The following is a 21,420-nucleotide window of genomic DNA, read 5'->3' on the forward strand; positions in this document are numbered from 1 at the left end:
ATGGCAACAGATGGATTTCCCCCAAATTCTTCTGCTTTCACTTCTCTGCTCATCCAAATTGATTCACACCCAAAACCTTTGGTTTTCCTCTTGGAAAATTGGATATATTTTACCTTCTTCCCCCTTGCACTGAAAAATCCCCAGGACTAAAAGTGATGCTCCAAATTAAAATGTTACAGCCTGGGGGTTGGAAATTATTTCATAATTCAAAGTATATTTGTCTTCTTTTCTATTTGAAAGCCCACACTCCTTGAGCAGAAGGGAAAAGGTATTTGAATTAAAAAGGGTTGAAACTTGGACTCACTTTCCAATGGCATTGGGCAGGATGGTGAGCTGGTTGTCATCCACTTTCAGGGTTGTCAGTCTCTTCAACAATCCTGCAGGAAGAAATGATGGATGAAGAGCTCCCATGGAGATCTCCTGGAACCCCACAAGCAATGGTTTGCAACCCTGAACAGCTCTGCTCTGGATTTTAGGGAGTACAATCCCAAATGGGTTTATTCCTGCTAAATGCCCTCTGAAAACCAATCTGGGCCGTGGAACAAAAATCCTGGGATTGATGGGGAGAGGAACAACAAGATGGAAAACAGGAGGAGAAGACACACAGTAAGAGTGTCAATAACTAGCTACATTAATTACCAATCCATGTTGGAATCTGAGTAAATTGATTTAAAATTGAGGAATTTTGCAGTTCTGTGTTTAAAGGGAAAGGGAAAAGGGCTCAGAACTGAACGGAAATATTCCAGTGGACAGAGGGATGTCCCTACAGCCACCCAGCTCCCAGAACTTCCACAGATCCTAAATAATCAAGAATTCCATGCATGTAAAACTCTCAAAATAAAAAGAAAATTCATAGTTCGAATTATTTCCTTTTTATTTCCTTTTCCCACTGTGAACGAGCAGCAATCCCATCATCACTCTCAGACTGATTTTTACATTTAAATGAAATTAGTTCTGTCCTTCTTGGCTTCTTTTCCTCAAAACAGCAAACCAGGTGGACCAATTCCTTCCAACCAGGGAATTCTGCTCCTGACTTTACAAAATGGGACTGTCCAGACACCATTTTCTGCCTCCTTTGGGATTTAATGGCAGGCCTTGCTCCATGATTAGAAAATCCCGTAATTCCAAAAATGAATAAAATTAAAAAAAAAAAAAAAAAAAAATTAAAAAAAATCTGTCAAATGGAGAGGAATGCCAGATCTCTCCTCACCTATGGAATCTGGCAGCTGCTGCAGCATGTTGGAGGAGAGGAGGAGATCCTCCAGCCCCTCACAGCCCGAGATGTCCAGGTCGACCGTCTCGATCCTGTTTTTGGACACATCCAGGTACACGAGCTGTTTTAACTTCCCTATAGACTTAATAGCACGTGAGACAGAGTTACTTGAGCAGACAGAGCTGTTAATTAGAGAGTTAATTAGAGACAAACACACAAATCCAGCTGATCTGGAGTTATCTCAGCACCCTTTGGATCGCTGCTCTCCCCGCGGCAGGGCCGGGGTGGGCTCAGCCTCAAAGGAACAAAATTAACCCCCCCCAGGTTAATTAATGTGCTCCAAATTCATTAAATCTGCTGGGATTTGGCATTCCAGGGCATGCAGCTGAGGTGCTCCTCCATCTGGACACAGGTCCAAGGGATATTCCCAATTCCCACCTTCCACCAGGCAGGTGGAGCTTTTCTGTGTTGAACCATCCCCAAACTTTTATCTTAATTAATGAATTAATTAATTACTGACTCTCTGCACCCACCCAAGGAAATGAACAGGCAGCTGTTCCCTGCCAGGCAAACAGGGGAATCACTAAATCACCCAATAATTCCCTAAAATAAATGTCCATACCCCAGGTAGCACTTGCAAGGAATTATTGTCCATCCACAGCTCCTTCAGATTCTGGATTTGTTCAAGAACCTCAGGCTGAGGAAAAGAGTAAACAGTTATGGGGAGCTAAGTAAAGCAATGTGTCTTTAGTTAAATAAAAATCAACATTTTCTTAAGAAAACAAAGCTTCCCTCTTCACTTCCCTTTGGTTTTTGTACCCCACCTCAGCCTTCCAGGTGTTCAAGGACAAGAAGAGAACATTCCCTTGGTGTAATTTAACCACTGCTGCTCTTTATCAAAACTTGTAAAATTTAAGAGCCTTTTGCAAAAGAAATGAGCCCAAAGGAAACATCCTGGGGAGATTTAACACCTGCAGTTGGCACAGGCAGGAGTCAGAATGCACAGGAGAAAATGGGCACCGATAAAACCTGGAATTGCAGAATCAAACTTTCGTCTGTTTTATTCTTTTCAGGGTATCAGTGAGAGGAGGTAAAAAAGGCAATTCCCCAAATCACTCCTCACAGCTGAGAAATCCCAGAATTACAAATGCAGGCCACCAATATTCCCAGGTTTCCTCAGCAGTGTTTTCCTTTCCCACTAAACACTTTCCTCAGCAAACCAGCACTTGGAATTTGCCCTCCCAGGTTGTAAAGATTTTTTTCCAAAGCCTGCCAGAACCTGTTATTAAATGTTCCATGAAATATTCCATTAAATATTCCATTCCCAGCCTTTGGGAGCAGAACAATTGCCCTGGAATGGTTCCAACACAGGCAGAAGCAAATGGACCTCCAGACCCCAAGAGAGACCTGGAGTTACCCCGTGGGTCTGGTTTGGAATGCTGCCATTCCCAGAAGGAATCTGATTTTCCCTGATTGCCCAGGGAATGGTGGGAGAAGCTGCTGATGCCTCAGCAGGTAAGAACAAAGCTGATGAACAGGAGAACTCACCCCTTGTTTCCACACCTCCACCTAATGAGCTCCTATTAAAAACTAGTGGTGAGCATTTTAAAGATGATTTATTTTGCCTCTGTTAATTCCATTGAAATTCTGCTGTCCTTCGATGATTAAAACCACTTCTCATTTCCAGGCTGAATTGATTAATGGGCATTTGATACTATTTGTTCCTGGGCTGATTAATGTTTCTTTATCCCTCTGGAGTGTTCACGGGCTGAGGTCATTATGGATAATCATAATTTCCCCTCTCAACTTTAATTTGCTTTTCAATCCCTTTTATTAGCAGACACCTTTCTTCAAGGCCTGTTCCTGGCCTGTGCAGAGCACACTCTGATGGGGAATTCCTTGGATTGTGATTCCCCAGGATGATGGAATTTCCCATTAATGTGGAGCACCATGGAATATTCCCCATTGTGGCACACCATGATCCTGACAGGATCTCGTGGATGGGCTGGTATCAAAGTGCCATTAAAACCTTGTTTGTCTGTGTTAGGAATGCTTTGGTTTGGGGCTCTTTGGGGAACGTTCTCATTTTCCACAGAGGTTGCTACAATTGGAATAGAGTGGAATGGGAATGGGAATAGGACAGAAAAGGAATGGGAAAAGGAGTGGAATGAAATATAATAGAATGGAATAGCAGCAGGAATAGAATAGGGATAGGAACAGGAATAGGAACAGGAACAGAAGGGAACCAACTGGAAGGGTTTCACATTGACCACCCAGTCCAGCTCCCCGACCAACTCAGTCTGACCAAACTTTAAAGGATATTATTCAGGGAATTGTCCAAACATCCCTTTCCAGGAGCCTGTCCCAGGCTCTGACCACCCTCTCCATACAGAAAAGCTTCCTGGGATCGAGTCTGAATGGAAGACTCACAGGAATTTTTGAGGAAGTCACATTCTATTCTAATTCTATTCTATTCTATTCTATTCTATTCTATTCTATTCTATTCTATTCTATTCTATTCTATTCTATTCCATTCCATTCCATTCCTTTTCCTTTTCCTTTTCCTTTTCCTTTTCCTTTTCCTTTTCCTTTTCCTTTTCCTTTTCCTTTTCCTTTTCCTTTTCCTTCCCTCCCTATTCCCCTCCTGAATTTCCCCCAAGCCTTGCTGCTGCCTGCAGACTCCCCTGGGCCTCTGGAGCAAACCTGGCAAAGCTGCTGCCTCCAGCCTTGCCCTGCTCCAGGCACAGCTCTGCTCCTCCTCCTCCTCCTGCCCCAGGTCTGGCTCCCCAGAATGAGCCAGGGAGGTGCCAGACTCTGGGGTTTGCTGCTCCTGGAGTGACAGGAGCTGCCCCTTCCCTTCCCTTCCTTGATGGCAGCTTGGGTGCCGCTGCTCCTCAGGGAGCCAGACTGGCATTCCAGGGGTGCACAGCTCTCCCTGGATCTGGGAACCCTGATCCCAGCAGGGTGGGTGAGCAGAGCAGAGCAGAGCAGAGCAGAGAATGGACAGAAGCTCATTTTGGCAGTGGCTCCATCAATAAGGGCACAGAGTAATCCAGCCCCAAGGAAAGGGCCACAACACTCCCAGGACACCAAAGAAATCAGGCTCTCCCACACCCACCAACTCACCTCTCTCCACTAAAAAGGAAATTTCTATGAAAACCCAAGTCAGAGTTTCAGAATCCATGAATACAGGACCTTTTAATCCTTTTTTTCCAGGTGTGAGTATAACTAGCACCAGTTTTCCTGTGACATTCCTGCACATTCCCACTGTGCCTTGGCCTCTTGGCCCATTTGCCTCCTGCAATTTGATTCCAGTTCCTGCATTTTGGCTGAAAAATGAGTAAACTTGGGAATTCTGGCCCTAACAGGAGGATGGGACCACCTCTCTCCTGATCTGTCCCTCGTGGGCTCACTGGGCTGCCATGGAAATGTGTGGAATATTGTCCAGTTCCTTTCAAACACCACAAACCCAAGCCACCCCCAGAAGAGAGGCTCTGAGCTCGGCCAGGATTTAATTCCTACAATTAACATTCCAAGCAGCTCTTCCGAAAATTTCTCTCTGTTTATCCACGTTGGAGATTTTAATTAAAAATCGGAGTTAAATCCTCTCTTTCCTCCTGCATGGAATAAATGAGCAGCCTGGAACAGGGTGGGAGCTGCTCCATGAAACAGATGTAGAGACTTTGCTACAGCTTTGTAGCACCAGGTGACATTTCAGGGTTTGTTTGGAGTGGAATTATCTCAGTTTTAACTAAAGCTACAGGAACTATTCCCTTGTAGGGCTGTAATCCCTGATCCTGCTCTTCCATGGCTCCCAAGGAACAGCATCTCTCACTTCCTGTGCTGACAACAGGGAAAATTCCCAAAATGTTTCAATCTCAGGGAAATTAATTCTGGTTTTAGGGATGAGCTATGGGCAGAAATTCCCTATGAGGTTCAGAATTGACCTCTGCTGGAATTGCAGAATGCCAGACTGGCTTGGGTTGGAGGGAAATGAGTCCCTTGCCCAAGGCCATGATCCCACAAAGCCCCTCCAGTAAAAGTTTAATTCCCCATGGACAGAGCACCCAAACCCCCCAGGTTTCCCCTTAAAAACTGGAGCATTTCTTACCAGCTCAGAGAACTCATTATTGCCCAGATCGAGCCTCTCCAGCTGAGTCAGTTTGTGCATTGACCTGGAACAGGTGGGCAAAGACTCAAAATGAGATTTTAACTGGCAAAACATCAGTCGGGTTTTGGGGGGATAAAAAGAAAGGAAAATATTTTAGTGGGAAAATAAAGCTGCATTGATACTCTGATGGCAAATAAAAGAATTGCACCAGTTTGATGCTGATGGAAATTTCAATAATATATTCCATCCTTGAGACATTGACTGAGGTCATGGAACTCAAAAGCCAGCAACAGTTGTTTTCATACAAAAATAAACAAAACCTTGGTAGATTTTTGTGTGTTTGCCCAGGGAAAGTGCCCCATGTTATATCAATAAGTGATTGAAATGATATATAGTGGCTTTTTGAGAGAGATTTATGCATTTGCTGTGGTTTTTTACAAACCACTAGAAAGTATTTGGACTCATGATCCAGGTCCCCTGCTCTGAGGTTCAGATTTGATCAAGTTCAAAGTTAATAAATCAATTTTTTTGCCTTTGTTTCCATGAACAAAACTGGAGCAGGGTTTTATCCCAAGGGCAGAATTTCTCCTTAAGCCCTGACAGACCAAAGTGGACCAAACACCACACTGGGTTTGGGGGGCACAGTGAAAAAAGAGGATAAAAATAATTAAATCATTTAGCATGAACTGCAACAGGCAGTTCAGAGGCCTCCTGAGGTAATCAGATCCTAATCAAAAAATTAGCATAGCCTTAATTACTGTGATCTAAAATATCAACCATTTTATCTCTGCAATTTGTACCAGAGGTAGAAGTGATTATTGTTGAAAGGCTGTGGCTGAAAAGCACAGCCCTGGCTCAGCGTTTCAGCCTGGCTGTGCTGAGAGCACTGCTGCTGTTTTATTGCCAGAAAATGCCACTTTTCCTCTGTTAAAACAGGGAAATAAACTCCAAAAAAACCCAAGAATAAAGTCCACAGGAACAGGAAATAAACCCCAGAGAAACAGGGAATAAAATCCTTGGACATAGGGAAATAAACTCCTCAGAAACAGGAAATAAACTCCACAGAAACAGGAAATAAACCCCACAAAACCAGGAAAATAAACTCCACAGAAACAGGGAAATAAACCCCACAAAACCAGGGAAACAAACTCCACTGAAATGTATCACCAGATATTATAATAACGAATATTTTCATTATTACACACATTATACATTATCCATACAATATATCTTTTAATATTTTATATATCTCTATTATATCTTTTCAATTATTAAATCCTGGAGCTCTTCAGAGATTAAATCCACTCAAATTGGTAAAACCTTTGTCTTTCATCCCAAATTCTTTTGAACACAACTTCAACAGCTTTGGGTTTTCTACTGTAGATTCAGCTTCAAATACAACTTTTACCCATTATTTGTGCCATTTCTACAGCCAAATAAACAATTCCAGAACCTGAAACTGATGTGGGGGCAGATGAATTTCAGGGGGTTGGGGCCCCATCAAAAAACGAAGCTCTGCTGATGTTCCCAATGGAAAATCAGATTTTCCCATTAGCTGCTGCTGTTTTTATCTCTTTCCCATAATAATTTATATTTTTCTCATGGAAAGCTTCGTTACAGTTTTTATGTGGGGTCATTTACAGAGGTGGATCAGGAAAGGAGCAGTTATGGGCAATGCTCAGTTAAATATTCAGTGCTGTGGGGAGAATGAATGGGCCAAAGGTTTCCCCCAGACCTTTATGGGGATCCCATTTGGAGCTTTCCTTCCACTCACAAGTGAGAGGAGACTTTGGGCGATAAGGATGGAATTCTCACGAGGTTCAGGATAAAATGATTTTATTTTAAAATTATTTTGGGATTTTAAAAAATTTTATTTTAAAATTATTTTGTGATTTTTAAAAAATATTATGTGCTTTTTAAAAGGCTACAGAGGCACAGAAATCAACACCAGGAGGGTGAGGCTGGGGGGCTCTCCAGGGTTATCCATGTTCTCCCCTCCCTCCATTCGGGGGCAGCGAGTTTTTCCCTGGATTTCAGCATTCCTAAAGAGATGGAAAATAACATTTCCTCTTCTCCTCTGAAAAAGAGCACCACAATTCCATGGAAAAGACCTTAAAGCTCATCTGGCCCATGGAAGGTGTCCCTGTCCACGGAACTGGATGGGATTTCAGCACCCTCCCAACCCAAACCAGCCTTGAAAATCTGGGATTCTGTGAAAAATAATTAATTATTAATAATAATTATAGATATAATTATTATTTATTAATTAATTTATTAATTTTTATATTATAATATAAATAATAATTTAATACTTTTAATAATAATAATAATTAATAAAATAAATTTGAAAAATTTTATTTGAAAAACAAAATCAATTAATAAAATAAATAAAACAATTTAAAAATAAAAATTAATAATCCATTTTCCAGACAACTTTACCACCTTTAAAAATAGGAAAAGCTTTTTTTCCTAAAGCAAAACAGTGGGAAAAGCCTTTTTTTTTTTTTTTTTCCAAAGCACAACAATGGGATGCATTTCCCAGCCTCTTCCCTGAGCAGCAAACAGATCCAGCTTGGAAAATCCTCAAGGGAAAGCTCGTAGTAGCAGCTGCCGATTAAAATATTGCCAATATTTTGATAAGGTAGTGAAGCTGGGGGGGTGTGAGTTCCCCAAGCCAGCCAGAGCTGCTATTTGAGGAAAACAGGGCACCAGGAACGCTGCAAATATTTGTAAACCCAAAGTGTGGCAAACACTTCCCATCCTCATCAGGAACCGGGGAGAAAAGTGGAGCAGCATCTCAAAAAATAGCAGGAGGAAGTGAAGCTTTTCCCTAAATTTATCCCCCCCCGGACAGATTCTCAGCTGATTTAAATTGTGTCTTCAACAGGCTCAAAAAAAAACCCCAAAAAACCCAAAAAACCCTGTGATTTTTGCCAAGCAGCTTCCAAAAGTGGGGTTTGGGAAGTGCTGAGGATGGGAGGAATGTGGGTTTTTGTGGCAGGGATGTTTGTGAGGCACAGGGAAGCTTTGGACCACTCTGATACCAGGTTCCTGGAAGGAAAAATCACTTTTATCCAGCAAATTCCTGCCCGAAGGGAGGTGAAGGATGGGGAGGGCTGGAATCTTAGAATGTCATTCTGGAATTTCTGGGTTATCCATTCATTTCTCCTTTTGGAGCAAAGTCTCGGCTGCGGAAAGCACAAAAATTGTCACTCCATGGGGTTAGAAACTTCAAATGTGCAAATTTAACCTCTGCAAAACAGCCTCTGGTGTTGATAATAGGAAGGTTCTTGTTTAATTCACTTGATTTTGTTTTAAAAACAAGACAAAAATCTGCTTTTCACACAGTTTTTATGATGCTGCTGAAAAACCTTAATGTGTTTAACCTCCTTATACATAGTCCCAGCACTTTGAGAAATAACCATAAATAAGAGTCACAAATAATCCCAATAAATCTGAATTTCAGCAAGAAGAGGAAAACTTCCCCACTCTGCCTTGTTCCCAAATGATTTTTTCCTACATTTTGGGGAGTTGTGGATTCCTGGCACATTCATTTGGTGGGATTAATTCAAATTAAAACTTTGGGTCTATCTCTAAGTCTGGGGGGGAGAGAGAAATGGAAAAAGGTGGGAAGGCCTGGAGAAAAAAATGGAATGAGTGTCAGATAAAAATGTCATTTTTCACACTGTATTTACAGAAAAAAAATCAAAGTACACTTGGAATTCAAAGGACTGGGAAAATTCCATTTTATGGAAATTAGTAAGAGGAAGTTCTTGTGGGTGAAAAATGTGTCTTTCTCCCAAGTTTTTTCCCCAATATCTAATTGGGAAGCCAAACCAGATATTTTAAATTATAACTGCACCAAAATCTTGTTTTCACCCCTACATTCATTACCCAGAAGGAAAATCTTAATTGAGGAAGATCCTTCCTGTGTCCATTTCTCCTTCCAATATTTTAATGGAAAATTTTAACCAGGCTGCTCTTGGTCTTAAATGATGAGAAGAAAATTTATCCAATTTCCCCTTTATCAAGGAAGATATTGGAGCACCAATAGGGAAACATTATACAAAATAGGAAAATTTAATTTTTACAGAATTGAATGCACAGAAATCCTTTTGTAACTTAAATTGTGGCAGCTAAAAACCCCCAGAAATTCAGCCCAGCCTGAGGGATTTGGAGAAAAAGGCAAAGCAGAAAATTCCTAAATTCCATTGCCCACAACAGGTAAAGCCAAACAACGACTTCCAAAGGAAAAACCTGAATTTTGACAGCAAAAAGAATGAATAAAACCGGGGGGCTGAAACCAATCCTTTATTTTCACAGGGGTCTGGTTGGGTACAGTCAGAGCCTAAAAGAATCACGAATTAAAACCAGAATTCAAAACACTGGTTTCGATTTTAAGGCTGAAAACAGCAACATTTTAAGGCTGCAAACTGAGCAAGATAAAATGAGTGATTTTAACAAAAGGAAAATCAGGGAAAAAGGAAAATTGAGGAAAAAGGAAAATCGAGGAAAAAGGAAAATAAACCCCCACCCCATCATCATCCTTCTCTTGTCCATGAAGTCCTTTCCTTCCTGACTCCAAGCAGGAGGAGAAGGACAAGGATGAAATATTTTGGAAGATTGCAAAGAGGGAGCTGGAAAATCTGATAATTTCAGGAATTTCAGCCTGAAACCCCCACAGAGCAGAGGAACCCAAGCAAAGGAGAGCAGAGGAGATCAATGGAATGTCCCATTTCTGGCTGCTTTCAGCCCATTTCCCCAGTTCCCAGTTTCCCCAGTGATCACATTCCCTGGGAGCTCACACAAACACTGAAATATCTCCCCTCCATCCTGGTTTTTCAGGTAAACATCTTTATTTCCAGGCCCTCCCTTACCTTTCACTGTGCAATCCCTGTTTTTTTCCTATCAGGACCTGCTCCAGCCTTTCCCATTTCCCAAACGAGCTCTCCCCGTTTTTTCACCCCTAAACTGATTTTTTTGGGATTTGATCATCCCGTTGGACTCCTGAAAGCAATCAGGAATATTCTGATTTTATTCTGATTTTCGATTTTTTCTTTTACTTTGGGAGGAGTCTGGGATCTGCCCCGTGGCACAAGCATCCCTTTGGCTCAGGTGAGAATTCCCTGATAAATCCATTTGGATCCACGGCTCCCAAACATTTCACACCCCTCTCAAACTCTGCCATCCCTCATTCCCAGCCTCATTCCCAGCTGGAGAGCTCCTGATTTATCCCCAAATTCCCTTCACTGGTCCCTTGGGATGTGACTTTGCACATTAAATCCCAAATTTTGACTGCGCTGCCTTCCAGAACGCCACAGTCCTGCCCATTTTCTGGGCACTGCAACTTCTCCTTCCCAAGAAGCAAATTAATCCTGAAGTCCAGGAGAAATCCTGTTTTGTTTTTTTTTTCTTTTCCTTACATCAGGACTTGCTCTTTGGAAAGGATCCATTGGATGTCATTTTTCTAGCAGGTCCTGCAGGAAAACAATTCCTGCTGCCAAGAAACCCCAAAGATCTGCAGAGAGTCGTGAGTCAGAGGATGAGAACAGCAAATCCAGGGAATTTCTCATCCCTCCAGGCCCTGCTGAGTCACCAGGCCCCAAGGAGGTCCCTGCAACCCTTCCATTTTCCAGCTGGATTTGGGAACAAATCCACCAGAACCTCGGGGAGGTGTTTTCCTCTGCCCAGGGGTGGGAACTGGAAAAAACAAAAACTTCCACAGACACCAAAAGGTTGGATCTACAGCCCTAGAAAAAAATTAGATTAATGCAAACATACAAGACACAGGCATTGAACATAAAACATAAAGCAAAAATACAAGATACAGACATTGAACATAAAACAGACACAGACATAAAACAAAACCATCAAATTATGTTTCTGTAGTTATAAGTATATGCCTTAAGTAAGTGAGAGACTGTATTAATAAAAAAGTGAAGTGTTTATAATATAAAAGTGCAGTTTAATAAAGCTAAGAGTTTAAAAGTTGGAATAGAAATGTGTGAGCATGTAAGTTAAAAACCTGTTAGACAAAAGTATCCACAGTACAAGAGAAGTAAGTGATAAGTTAGAAAAGTAGAATAAACCCTGTAACAACTGTCTTAGTTTTAAAAATGATATATTATATGAATTATAATATATTATAATAAATACTATATTATAGATTATAATATATATTTGTATATAAATAGCATACAATATATATTTATATTAAATTATATAATTATAATTATATATTCATATTATATATAATTATATAATAAAACATATAATTATATTATATATAATTATATATTTATATAATAAATATATATATTTATAGTATATATGATATAATATATAAATGATATATTATATATAATCTACACACACACACACATATATATAATATTATAATGAAGGAACTTGTAGCTATTCCCAAGCTATAACCAACAACTTACTCCTTTAAAATCTCACAACCTCTGAGACTAATGTTTATCCAAACAATAAATCATTCTTAACTTAAAAATAATCCACTCCTTCACTAAAACAGCAATAATAATTGATGGTGCCCTGTATGAGAGATCAGCCCAGGGCTGGAATTGACTCAGGGATCTTTGAAAATTCCAGGCTGCTTTTGAGAACTTTCTTTTTCACTTAAGCCCCACTTAACTTAAATAATCCTGAGCAGAAGGGACTCAGTTTCCTGCTGGCACAGTAAAGCCCAAACCATTTAATTCTGGACAGACCATGAGGAGAAAATCTTTTCCTGAGGGTGTTTTCAACACTTCAGATGAGTCCTGGGTGAGGAGAGCGCTGCCACAGCCTCACTGACCAGGGTTAGCTCATCTGGTGCTGCCCAATTTTGTTTATTTATCTTAAAATGTCAGATATTTATCTTAAAATGTCGCATTTTGGCTTTTGAGCTACACTCAGCTGAACAACCGTTGTCCATCTTCCCTTATATCATGGAATCACTAACTGGGTTTTTTTTGCTAAATACCTTTTTTGCTAAAAAAAGTAGAATTTATTTTATAAATGAAAAACAAAAAACAAAAAACAGTTCATCAGAGAAACATCATCACCATTGCTTCCAGCCCAAATATTTGGCACTTTTGGAAATTCCAGATGAATAAATGCAAATACCCCAGCACTTACTTTGGTAGAGTTTTCAAGTGGTTTTCTCTTAACTCCAAAATTCGCAATTTGACAAGTCTGGGAACAGGAGAGAAAATAATTAATGCATTTGAAGAATCCATCAGAATTGTTTGAAAATATTTCTTCTAATTTTAAGAAGTCTGTTTAATGCAAAATAATCCAAAGTCCAATTCTTGTGGGAGAAAAATCAGAGCCAAATAATTTCATGTAATGTCTGCCCTGATCTGAATTCTCCTGAAAAGCTCTGGCATTTATCAGGTTTTGCCAGCAATTTTAAATTCATTTTATTAATGCCTCCAAACACAGGAAAAGTTGGGAAATTTGGAAGAAACAAAAAGAAAAAACAAAAAGAAAAAAACAAGAGCAAGGTTTGTAAGTGCAAGGTCCCAAACAGATGAGACAGGAGGGAAAAAACAATAAAGGAATCAGAGTCACTGAGCTGATATAAAATCAGCACTTGTGGAACAAAATGTTTTCTGCTAAAAGATTTGGGCTCCTAAACCTTAATCCCAAAATGATCAGCCCAAGCCCCAGCAGGGCTCTGCCAGAGCAGGATGGGTACAAACACCACACTGAGGGCTCCATCCACCCCTTTCCTGGATATCTGCATTTAGACCTGACTCCAGGGGCAGGAATTGGGGCTTATCCTGGCATTCCACACACTCCTCACAGGCAAACAGTTCCCTTCCTCCTGCTGGGATTTTGTGTTTCTCAAAGGTGCTCAGGCCTGGCCCAGGGGATGTGATAATAAAAATAAAAATAAAAATAAAAATAAAAATAAAAATAAAAATAAAAATAAAAATAAAAATAAAAATAAAAATAAAAATAAAAATAAAAATATTATTAATAATACAATAATAACAAAAATAATAACAAAAATAATAACAAAATTAATGAAAAATAATAATATTATAAAGTTAACAATATTATACTACTACTACTACTAATTATAACAAATAAATAAATGAAACTCCAGCATTTTTATCTCCCCAGGCTTGAGCAGCCCTGCATCACTCCCAGCAGGATTTTGTCACGTTTTGTCATTTGGTTTGGAGAGCTGAGCTGATGCTCCCGTAGATAATAAATAAATAAATAATAATAAGTAAAATAAGTAAGCATGAATAAAAGAAATAAAAATGAATAAAATAAATAACCATAAATGAAATAAATAAAAAAAGAAATTAAATCAAATAAATAAATAAAAGTAATTTAAATAAATAACAGAACTGTCACCCAGGTGGCCGCAGGGGCCAGCCTAAAGCTGGGCTTGGGTGAGCTCTGTAATAAAACCAGAGCTTTTCTCTGCTGATCTTTTGTCTCCTGAGCTCCTTGCCCAGGGGCCAATCCAAGGGCAGAAATCCCAGCAGTTCCCAGAGGGATAAATTCCCCATTTCTGCCAGGGCTGTGCAGGGTGGGGACCCCCAGCTCCTGTGGGAATTGGATTCACTCTGGGTCCACTGGGGAAAGAGAAGTTTGTGGGGGGAGGAGAAGTGTTCTCAAGGGTTTGCTTTGATTCTTACTCCGTTTTTTTGCCTTTTATTGCTGTCAATAAAATGTTCTTGATGCCCTTTGAATGTTTTGAGCGCGCTTTGCCTTTGTCCTGCTCCTGTCTTTTGCAGGAGGTGGATTGGTGCACTGGGGGCTGGCAGCACTGAGCCCACCACACCAGTTGGTGCCTTGGCTGGGAGATCTGAGAAACTGGTGAAATCTCTAATGAGTGAGCCAAACCCACCACACCCTGGTGCCACCACCTCTGCTCTGTCCTCAGCTGGCATCTTTGGCTCTGCTCCTGCTGGGTTTATGTTCGCCCTCGCTCCCCACCCTCCTGCCCTGCTGTCTCTGGACTCCTCTCCCTGCTTCTGCTCCCACATTTCACCTTTGCCTGTTCCACCTCTCCCTGCCCTCCTGACCCACAGCTCCTCACCCTCCTGTCCCTTTGTCACCCGGAGGGGACCTGAGAGGAACCTGCTGCCCCTGGTCCTGCACGGCTGAGTCACTGCTGAGGGATGAGCCCTGCTGCTCCTCACCTCTCCCCGGCCTCCATCACCTCTCCCCCCTGTTCCTGACAAAAACAGGCCTGAAAAGCCAAAATCCCTGGGTTTTGTGCTCAGTTTTTCAAGGGGAGCCAGCTCTGAGCCGTCCCTCGGAGCCTGAGCTGTGTTCAACGACAGGAATGTGCTGTGGTGACTCATCCTTACCTTCCAAAGTTAGCTGGAAGAAACTCCAAAAAGGCATCGTTTAGATAGAGCTGGGTCAAATTTAGAAGTTGTGTGAAGCCATCTGGCAGCCTAAAAAAACAGAGCAAACCTTAATGCTCACCCCGAGTTGCCATGGAGATAATAACAATGTATATTTAGAAGCAGAAAGGTGACTTTCTCTCTCACCTACTTCTTCTACCCAAATTCTCCTGAACAACTCACTTTGAACAGACATTTTTGCCCATTCCCATCTTCTCTGCACTGCTACAAGCAGGAAATGCAAAGGCCTGGCACACTCAGGGGACAGCAGCCTTTGCTCCCTTCCTGCTTGAGGGATTTAAACCAAAGGTTTTTCTCTTTCTTTTCTTTTCTTTTCTTTTCTTTTCTTTTCTTTTCTTTTCTTTTCTTTTCTTTTCTTTTCTTTTCTTTTCTTTTCTTTTCTTTTCTTTTCTTTTCTTTTCTTTTCTTTCCTTTCCTTTCCTTTCCTTTCCTTTCCTTTCCTTTCCTTTCCTTTCCTTTCCTTTCCTTTCCTTTCCTTTCCTTTCCTTTCCTTTCCTTTCCTTTCCTTTCCTTTCCTTTCCTTTCCTTTCCTTTCCTTTCCTTTCCTTTCCTTTCCTTTCCTTTCCTTTCCTTTCCTTTCCTTTCCTTTCCTTTCCTTTCCTTTCCTTTCCTTTCCTTTCCTTTCCTTTCCTTTCCTTTCCTTTCCTTTCCTTTCCTTTCCTTTCCTTTCCTTTCCTTTCCTTTCCTTTCCTTTCCTTTTCCCTTCTCCTTCTTCCTTCCTCCCTCCCTCGCTTCCTCCCTTCTCTTTCTCTCTTTTCTCTAAATCTTTTTCCTTTTTTCTCCTTCTCTCCTCTTTCCCTCTCATTCTTCCTCCCTCTCCCTCCTCTATTTCTCTTTACTTGTTTTAAACTGAAACATCAACATTTCACCCTTTCTGCCCTTCACTCCACTTTGTAAATCCTGGATTTACAACTCATTTTCTGTTACTATTTTTGCAAGATTTTGGAAGGAATAAGGAATAAGGTCTTGCAAAATGTCCAGGTGAAGCCTCACCCCTGTGATCAGAGACTGCCCAGCCTGACTGGCACTACCAGAGTACTCAGATCTCAGACAAACCCACTCTGGGTTTAAATTAGAAACAATTTAAATTGTTTAAATTCCAACAATTAGAAAGACATTCAGATGAACCCTGCAAAAGGACTGAATAAAAAGCTCTGAGCTCATGTTGAGCACATTTTGTGCCCTTGGAATGAGTAAAATGAGCTCCTGGTACTCACTTGGACACGGGGTTGACGCTGGCTTCGATTATTGTTAAACATTTACAACATTTAATGTTTTCTGGGAAATCTTGGATTCCTAAAAAAACATGGAAAGAGTATTAGATACACAAAAATATTTATTAGACATAGACAAATATTATCTACACAAAAACTGCTCAGCCTGGTCTGTTCATAAATGCTCGGTTGGGATTTCCAGCTCAGACTTCAGCTCAAGCAGGAAGGAAACACAGTTTGGAATTATCATCCAAAAGGTGATGCTCAAGCCCTAAATAAATGCATGAATATACAGAATTATAACTCTTCTGCTAATGCTTGATTTATCTAATGTTCTAGAATCAACAGTGATGTAATTTGTGCAGAGATTTGTGCCTTCATCCCTTCCCTGCTTTTCTCTCACAGTCTCCAGACCTCCACTGACAGGAAATATCCCAAAGTTTCCAGGGGTTTCTAAGTCTCAGTTTTTAAAAACAAAGACCCTCGAGCTCAGACAGCAAAGGTTTTTAGGCCCATTGATATGAAAATGGAATGAAAATTCCCAGATTTGGGAATGCACAGCAGCAAACCAGCCCAGATAAATCCTGGGAATTGTTTAAATCCCCCACACAAGAGCCCAGCACGCTCTGAACCCCTTTGGAAGGGGAATGCTCCTAAGTGCAAGGAAAACTGGCCTCACATTCCTACTCCCAGCTGGGCAGAAGCCCCCAGAGCACAGGACACTGAAGAAATCTCGATTTTTTAAAGGAAAGACCAGAGCTGGGTTTGCACAGACCCTCCCCGAAAGCGCCGTGCGTGGAACCTGGGACGGAGCGCAAATTTCCGCACCGCGAGGAGCCAAAACTCCATCTCAGCTCCTGTGTTTTTGGGGATGCTGGGGAAGGGGAGCCCTCACCGTTCTTGCTGATGTCAAGCTCACGGAGGTTGACCAGGCTGGCGATGGAGGTGGGGAGGCTGGACAGGTCGTTGTCGGGGATGCTCAGCTTCCGCAGGGCCTGGCAGTTGAACAGTTGCTGTTCCGGGGGTTCCACGGGGGAGAAGGAATAAATCCATTTGGGATCCTTGCTGACACACAACCAGCACAAACCCACCCCTGGCCACAGCAGAATTCCACCCTCCCAGGGGGATTTTTGGGAAGGCATTCCCATGGTAGACGGGGATTGTGGTATTTGTTGGGTCCCCAGGATGAAGGAGGAAATGATGAATCTGACTCCATGTTCTTAGAAGGCTAATTTACTATTTTATATAAAAGAATGCTATCCTAAAGCTATACTAAAGAATAGAGAAAGGATCCTTACAGAGGGCTTAACAAGATACTAATGAAAAACTCGTGACTCTCCTCAGAGTCTGACACAGCCTGACTGTGATTGGTCATTAGGTGAAAACAATTCACAAGTTGGATAAACAATCTCCAACCACATTCCGAAGCAGCAAAACACAGGAGAAGCAAATGAGATAATATTGTTTTCCTTTTTCTCAGAGGCTTCTCAGCTTCCCAAGAGAAGAAATCCTGGCTAAGGGATTTTTCAGAAAATGTGACAGTGACAGGGGATAGGACAAACAGGTCATGGATAACTGGGATGTTCAAAACCACTCAAAACCTGTGAATTCACTGCAATCAATATCTTGTGATTTTTATATCATTGCATGTAATTCATGTTTATTGCTGTGTTTTATATTTGTCATAAAAATTCCCAAGTTTTTGTGCTCCTGGTAAATTAAAATATTCGATTTCATAATTAAATTTTATGGCAGATTTTAAAATACTGTGACTGTATTCAGATTAAATAATTATCCTCAAGATCCAAAAATGCCTGGGCATTATCCAAAGGATACTTTCTTGAAACCCCTGCCCAAAATTCAGGACTCAATTCTAATTTTTCCATCAAATTCCAATTTTATAGAAGTGGATTCCCAGTTTTCACCAGGAGCTGAGGAAGGCTTGGAACTCAGAGTTCTGACCCCACCTGGACACACCCAAGGCTTTGGAACTGCTGGAGGGAGAAGCCAGATTAAAAATCTTCCCTCTGGAATGATTTTATGAGGCACGAGAAGGAATACGAGACATGGAATGAAGTCCCAAAATTGCTTTTTTTTCACCCACTGGATGCTTAACAGATATTTTCCCAGTTTCCAGAGCTCCCTGGCCATCAGGATTTTGTTGGAATCTCCATTCCCTCTGCTCACGAACAACTTTCATTCCTCTCAGACCAAATCCAAGTGATGCCACCGAGCTCTGAGTTATGAAATCAGGGTTTTATTCTGCACCTCTGGGGAGAACTCCAGCCCACTCATGTTTCTCTGGATGCTGATTCCAATGACTCCACTCTCATCCAGATCAATTTTCCCTTTATTAGTCATCAATTCACTTGACTCACACAAATAAAGGATTTTTTGCAGCAGGAGAATGAAGTCAAAGGCAAAGAGAATAAAAAGACTTGGCTGGATTTAGCCAAAAGAAGAGAGTTAGAAATATAAAAACATCTTGTAAATCCTTAAAAAAACAGAGAAATACAAGAAATGAAGAACTGAAAATCAGCAGGGAAAGAATGGAATCATATCAGTATGATACCTAAATGGAAAGTAAAAATAAAATCAGGCAGAATGAGTTTGAGGCATCAGTTCAATGCAAAATAATTTACTGGACTTTAGAGCATCATGTGAAACTAAAGTAGAGCTGGACTTAACTCAGTTGTTTCCTCATTAAATAATAAAACATGACCAAGAGTTTTGATTCAAAAGAATTTTGTAATATCAGGGGCACAGAATATTTGGCAAAGAACAGAAAATGACTGAAAATTTCCTCTGGAATAAATTATTTGAAAAAAACATTTGCAGAGGGAGGAGAGAATGGTAGAATTTAATGTAAAACACAAAAGTTCATGTTAAGTATTACAGTGCCAGTTTCATGGGGGAAAAAAAAGCATTTTCTCTCCTGGAATATTAATTCAGTGATGAAAAAAAAAAGCCTTGAGCTCTGCAGCAAAAACACCTCGAGCAGAAAATTTGATAAAGGAATTATTTCAGCTGTTGAATTCCTGGTTACAATTAATAAAGGCTTAAGACAAAAACCGATGAGTGCTATTAACACTGCCATTAATCTTCTCTTCCACATGGCCAAGATTATGTTAAACTTGATTTACTCTAAATTAAAATTATCACCTTGATCCCAGCTTCAGCATTTTGGACTTCTTCCCTTTGGCCCTCATTTTTTCCATACAGCATCTTGCTCTGATATATTTGTTTTCTGAAACACTTTGATCATTCCAAGAGGCCCAACCCAAATATCCCAAAAATCCCTCCCTAAATGAGAGACTTCCAGTATTCCTCAGTAGCAGAAGGAAAAGAGTTATTTTTTATTATTATTATTATTATTATTATTATTATTATTATTATTATTATTATTATTATAAGAAGAAGAAGAAGAAGAAGAAGAAGGAGAAGAAGGAGAAGATGGGACCTCAGGGCTTCCTGAGCAGCATTTCCACAGGATCCATTTGGGATTTCTGGGGATAGAACCCAGCTGGTTCTGTGCTGTGTCTCCAGGAGAGCTCAGGCAGCTCTCCACAGCATTTTTCCATGAAAATAAAGGGATTTTGGTGGCCCTGCCCCACCATCTGTGCAGAATTCCTCCACAGAGTGAGACCTCTCAAGCAATGAACCATCACATCCCAGCAGAGCAACCCCGTGGCATGGAAAAAGCCCATTTTCTACTTCTGCAAATGGATTTTTTACAAAGTCTCTGTGCAGCAAAAATGGGAAACTTGCTGTAAGATGATGGAGAATGAAGCAATGTTTAATTAAAGATTTGTAAGCATCTTTCATTATTATGGAGAAAAATTCCATTAAGGCCTGGATCCCATCCTTCACGCTTCATTATGGAGCCAGCACCTGCCACTAATTGGTTTTTCCACCTTTCCCTCCTCTGTTTCCAGAACATTTTGGTTACAGTAGCTTTTAATTCCTTATAGCAAACATTGATCAGCAGGAGAATGGATTGGAAGGTTCCAGAAGGGGAATTTTACAGGCGAAGAATGGCTTGGATGATCTCAGGGCAGTTCTGAAACTCCTGCTTGGACAGCTGGCATTTCCCAGCATTATCCCAAAGGGGTAAAGGGCTGATCCTGACAGGGAGGGCAGCCCTGATATTCCCAGGAACATCCCACAGGGATAAAAGGGCTGATTCTGACACAGGGGACAGCCCTGGCATTCCCAATATCCCACAGGGATAAAGAGCTGGCTCTGACACAGGGGACAGCCCTGGCATTGCCAGGAATGTCCCACAGGGATAAAGGGCTGATCCTGACAGGGAGGACAGCCTTGATATTCCCAGGAACATCCCACAGGGATAAGGGGCTGATCCTGACACAGGGGACAGCCCTGGCATTGCCAATATCCCACAGGGATAAATGGCTGATCCTGACACAGGGGACAGCCCTGGCATTGCCAGGAATGTCCCACAGGGATAAAGGGCTGATCCTGACAGGGAGGACAGCCTTGATATTCCCAGGAACATCCCACAGGGATAAGGGGCTGATCCTGACACAGGGGACAGCCCTGGCATTGCCAATATCCCACAGGGATAAAGGGCTGGCTCTGACACAGGGAGGACAGCCCTGGCATTCCCAGGAATGTCCCACAGGGATAAAGGGCTGATCCTGACAGGGAGGACAGCCCTGGCATTGCCAGGAATGTCCCACAGGGATAAAGGGCTGATCCTGACAGGGAGGACAGCCTTGGCATTGCCAGGAATCTCTCACAGGGATAAAGGGCTGATCCTGACAGGGAGGACAGCCTTGGCATTGCCAGGAATCTCTCACAGGGATAAGGGGCTGATCCTGAAGGAAAAGCAGGGCTGGAGAGGATCCACAGGCAGCGGTGACTCCTGATCCAGGTACTGGGTACCACAGGAATTTCCAGGGCCAGAACCATTTATTTTGCAGAACTGTTTTTCTCAGTTCCAGGCTCCAAGCTGCCCCATTCCCGTGCTGTGAAGAAGGAGCAGGAGTCCCTTCTCCAAGGAATATCCCTGGAGCCCCCATCTCCACCTCTCCCCAGGAGCTCCAGCAGCCCCAGAGCCAGGCACGCACCCCGGGCTTTGCCCTGGCACCCCAGCAGGACATGGATTACCTTGGGAAGCTCCTCAATCTGGTTGGCATCGAGGTAGAGCTCCTCCAGGGTCCTCTCGAAGTTGAAGACCTCCTTTGGCACCTGCTGCAGGCCACAGTGGGAATAGTCCAGCACGGAGACGATCTCCTCCTCGCCGCGGAAGCACCGGCACGGCACCAGGCGCCCGATCAGCTTCCTTTTGCTGGTCATCTCCAAGCAGCATACTGGGGGGAAAAAGGGAGGAAAAATGGGATTTTAGCAGCGTTTTGGGGGAATGTTCTTGGGAGTTATGCTGCGGATTGTGGCTCATGAAAAGCAGTTTTCCCCAGGGATATCGGGAGCGCGTGTCCTGAGGTGACTGTGGCGCCTTGCTGG

At 41.8% G+C, this 21,420-nt stretch overlaps 1 protein-coding gene and 1 long non-coding RNA gene across 5 annotated transcripts in view; both read right to left on the reverse strand.

Annotated features, from left to right (window-relative positions):
• LOC143694674 (uncharacterized) overlaps window positions 1–21,420 on the reverse strand; it is a 164,861-nt gene that overhangs the window by 43,551 nt on the left and 99,890 nt on the right. The gene's annotated exons all lie outside the window — the stretch shown is intronic.
• LRRC7 (leucine rich repeat containing 7) overlaps window positions 1–21,420 on the reverse strand; it is a 108,553-nt gene that overhangs the window by 43,551 nt on the left and 43,582 nt on the right. For all 4 annotated transcript variants that reach the window (XM_077182660.1, XM_077182662.1, XM_054638597.2 and 1 more), the window contains exons 2-10: window positions 21,067–21,269; window positions 16,832–16,949; window positions 15,940–16,018; window positions 14,663–14,752; window positions 12,465–12,521; window positions 5,325–5,388; window positions 1,836–1,910; window positions 1,211–1,355; window positions 305–377 (exon numbers count right to left, since the gene is read on the reverse strand). In XM_077182660.1, the coding sequence (XP_077038775.1) occupies window positions 305–377; window positions 1,211–1,355; window positions 1,836–1,910; window positions 5,325–5,388; window positions 12,465–12,521; window positions 14,663–14,752; window positions 15,940–16,018; window positions 16,832–16,949; window positions 21,067–21,269 (904 nt within the window). The remainder of the gene's footprint in view (window positions 1–304; window positions 378–1,210; window positions 1,356–1,835; window positions 1,911–5,324; window positions 5,389–12,464; window positions 12,522–14,662; window positions 14,753–15,939; window positions 16,019–16,831; window positions 16,950–21,066; window positions 21,270–21,420) is intronic.

The sequence above is a fragment of the Agelaius phoeniceus genome, chromosome 8, assembly GCF_051311805.1.
Source record: "Agelaius phoeniceus isolate bAgePho1 chromosome 8, bAgePho1.hap1, whole genome shotgun sequence".
Taxonomy (NCBI): Eukaryota; Metazoa; Chordata; class Aves; order Passeriformes; family Icteridae; genus Agelaius; species Agelaius phoeniceus.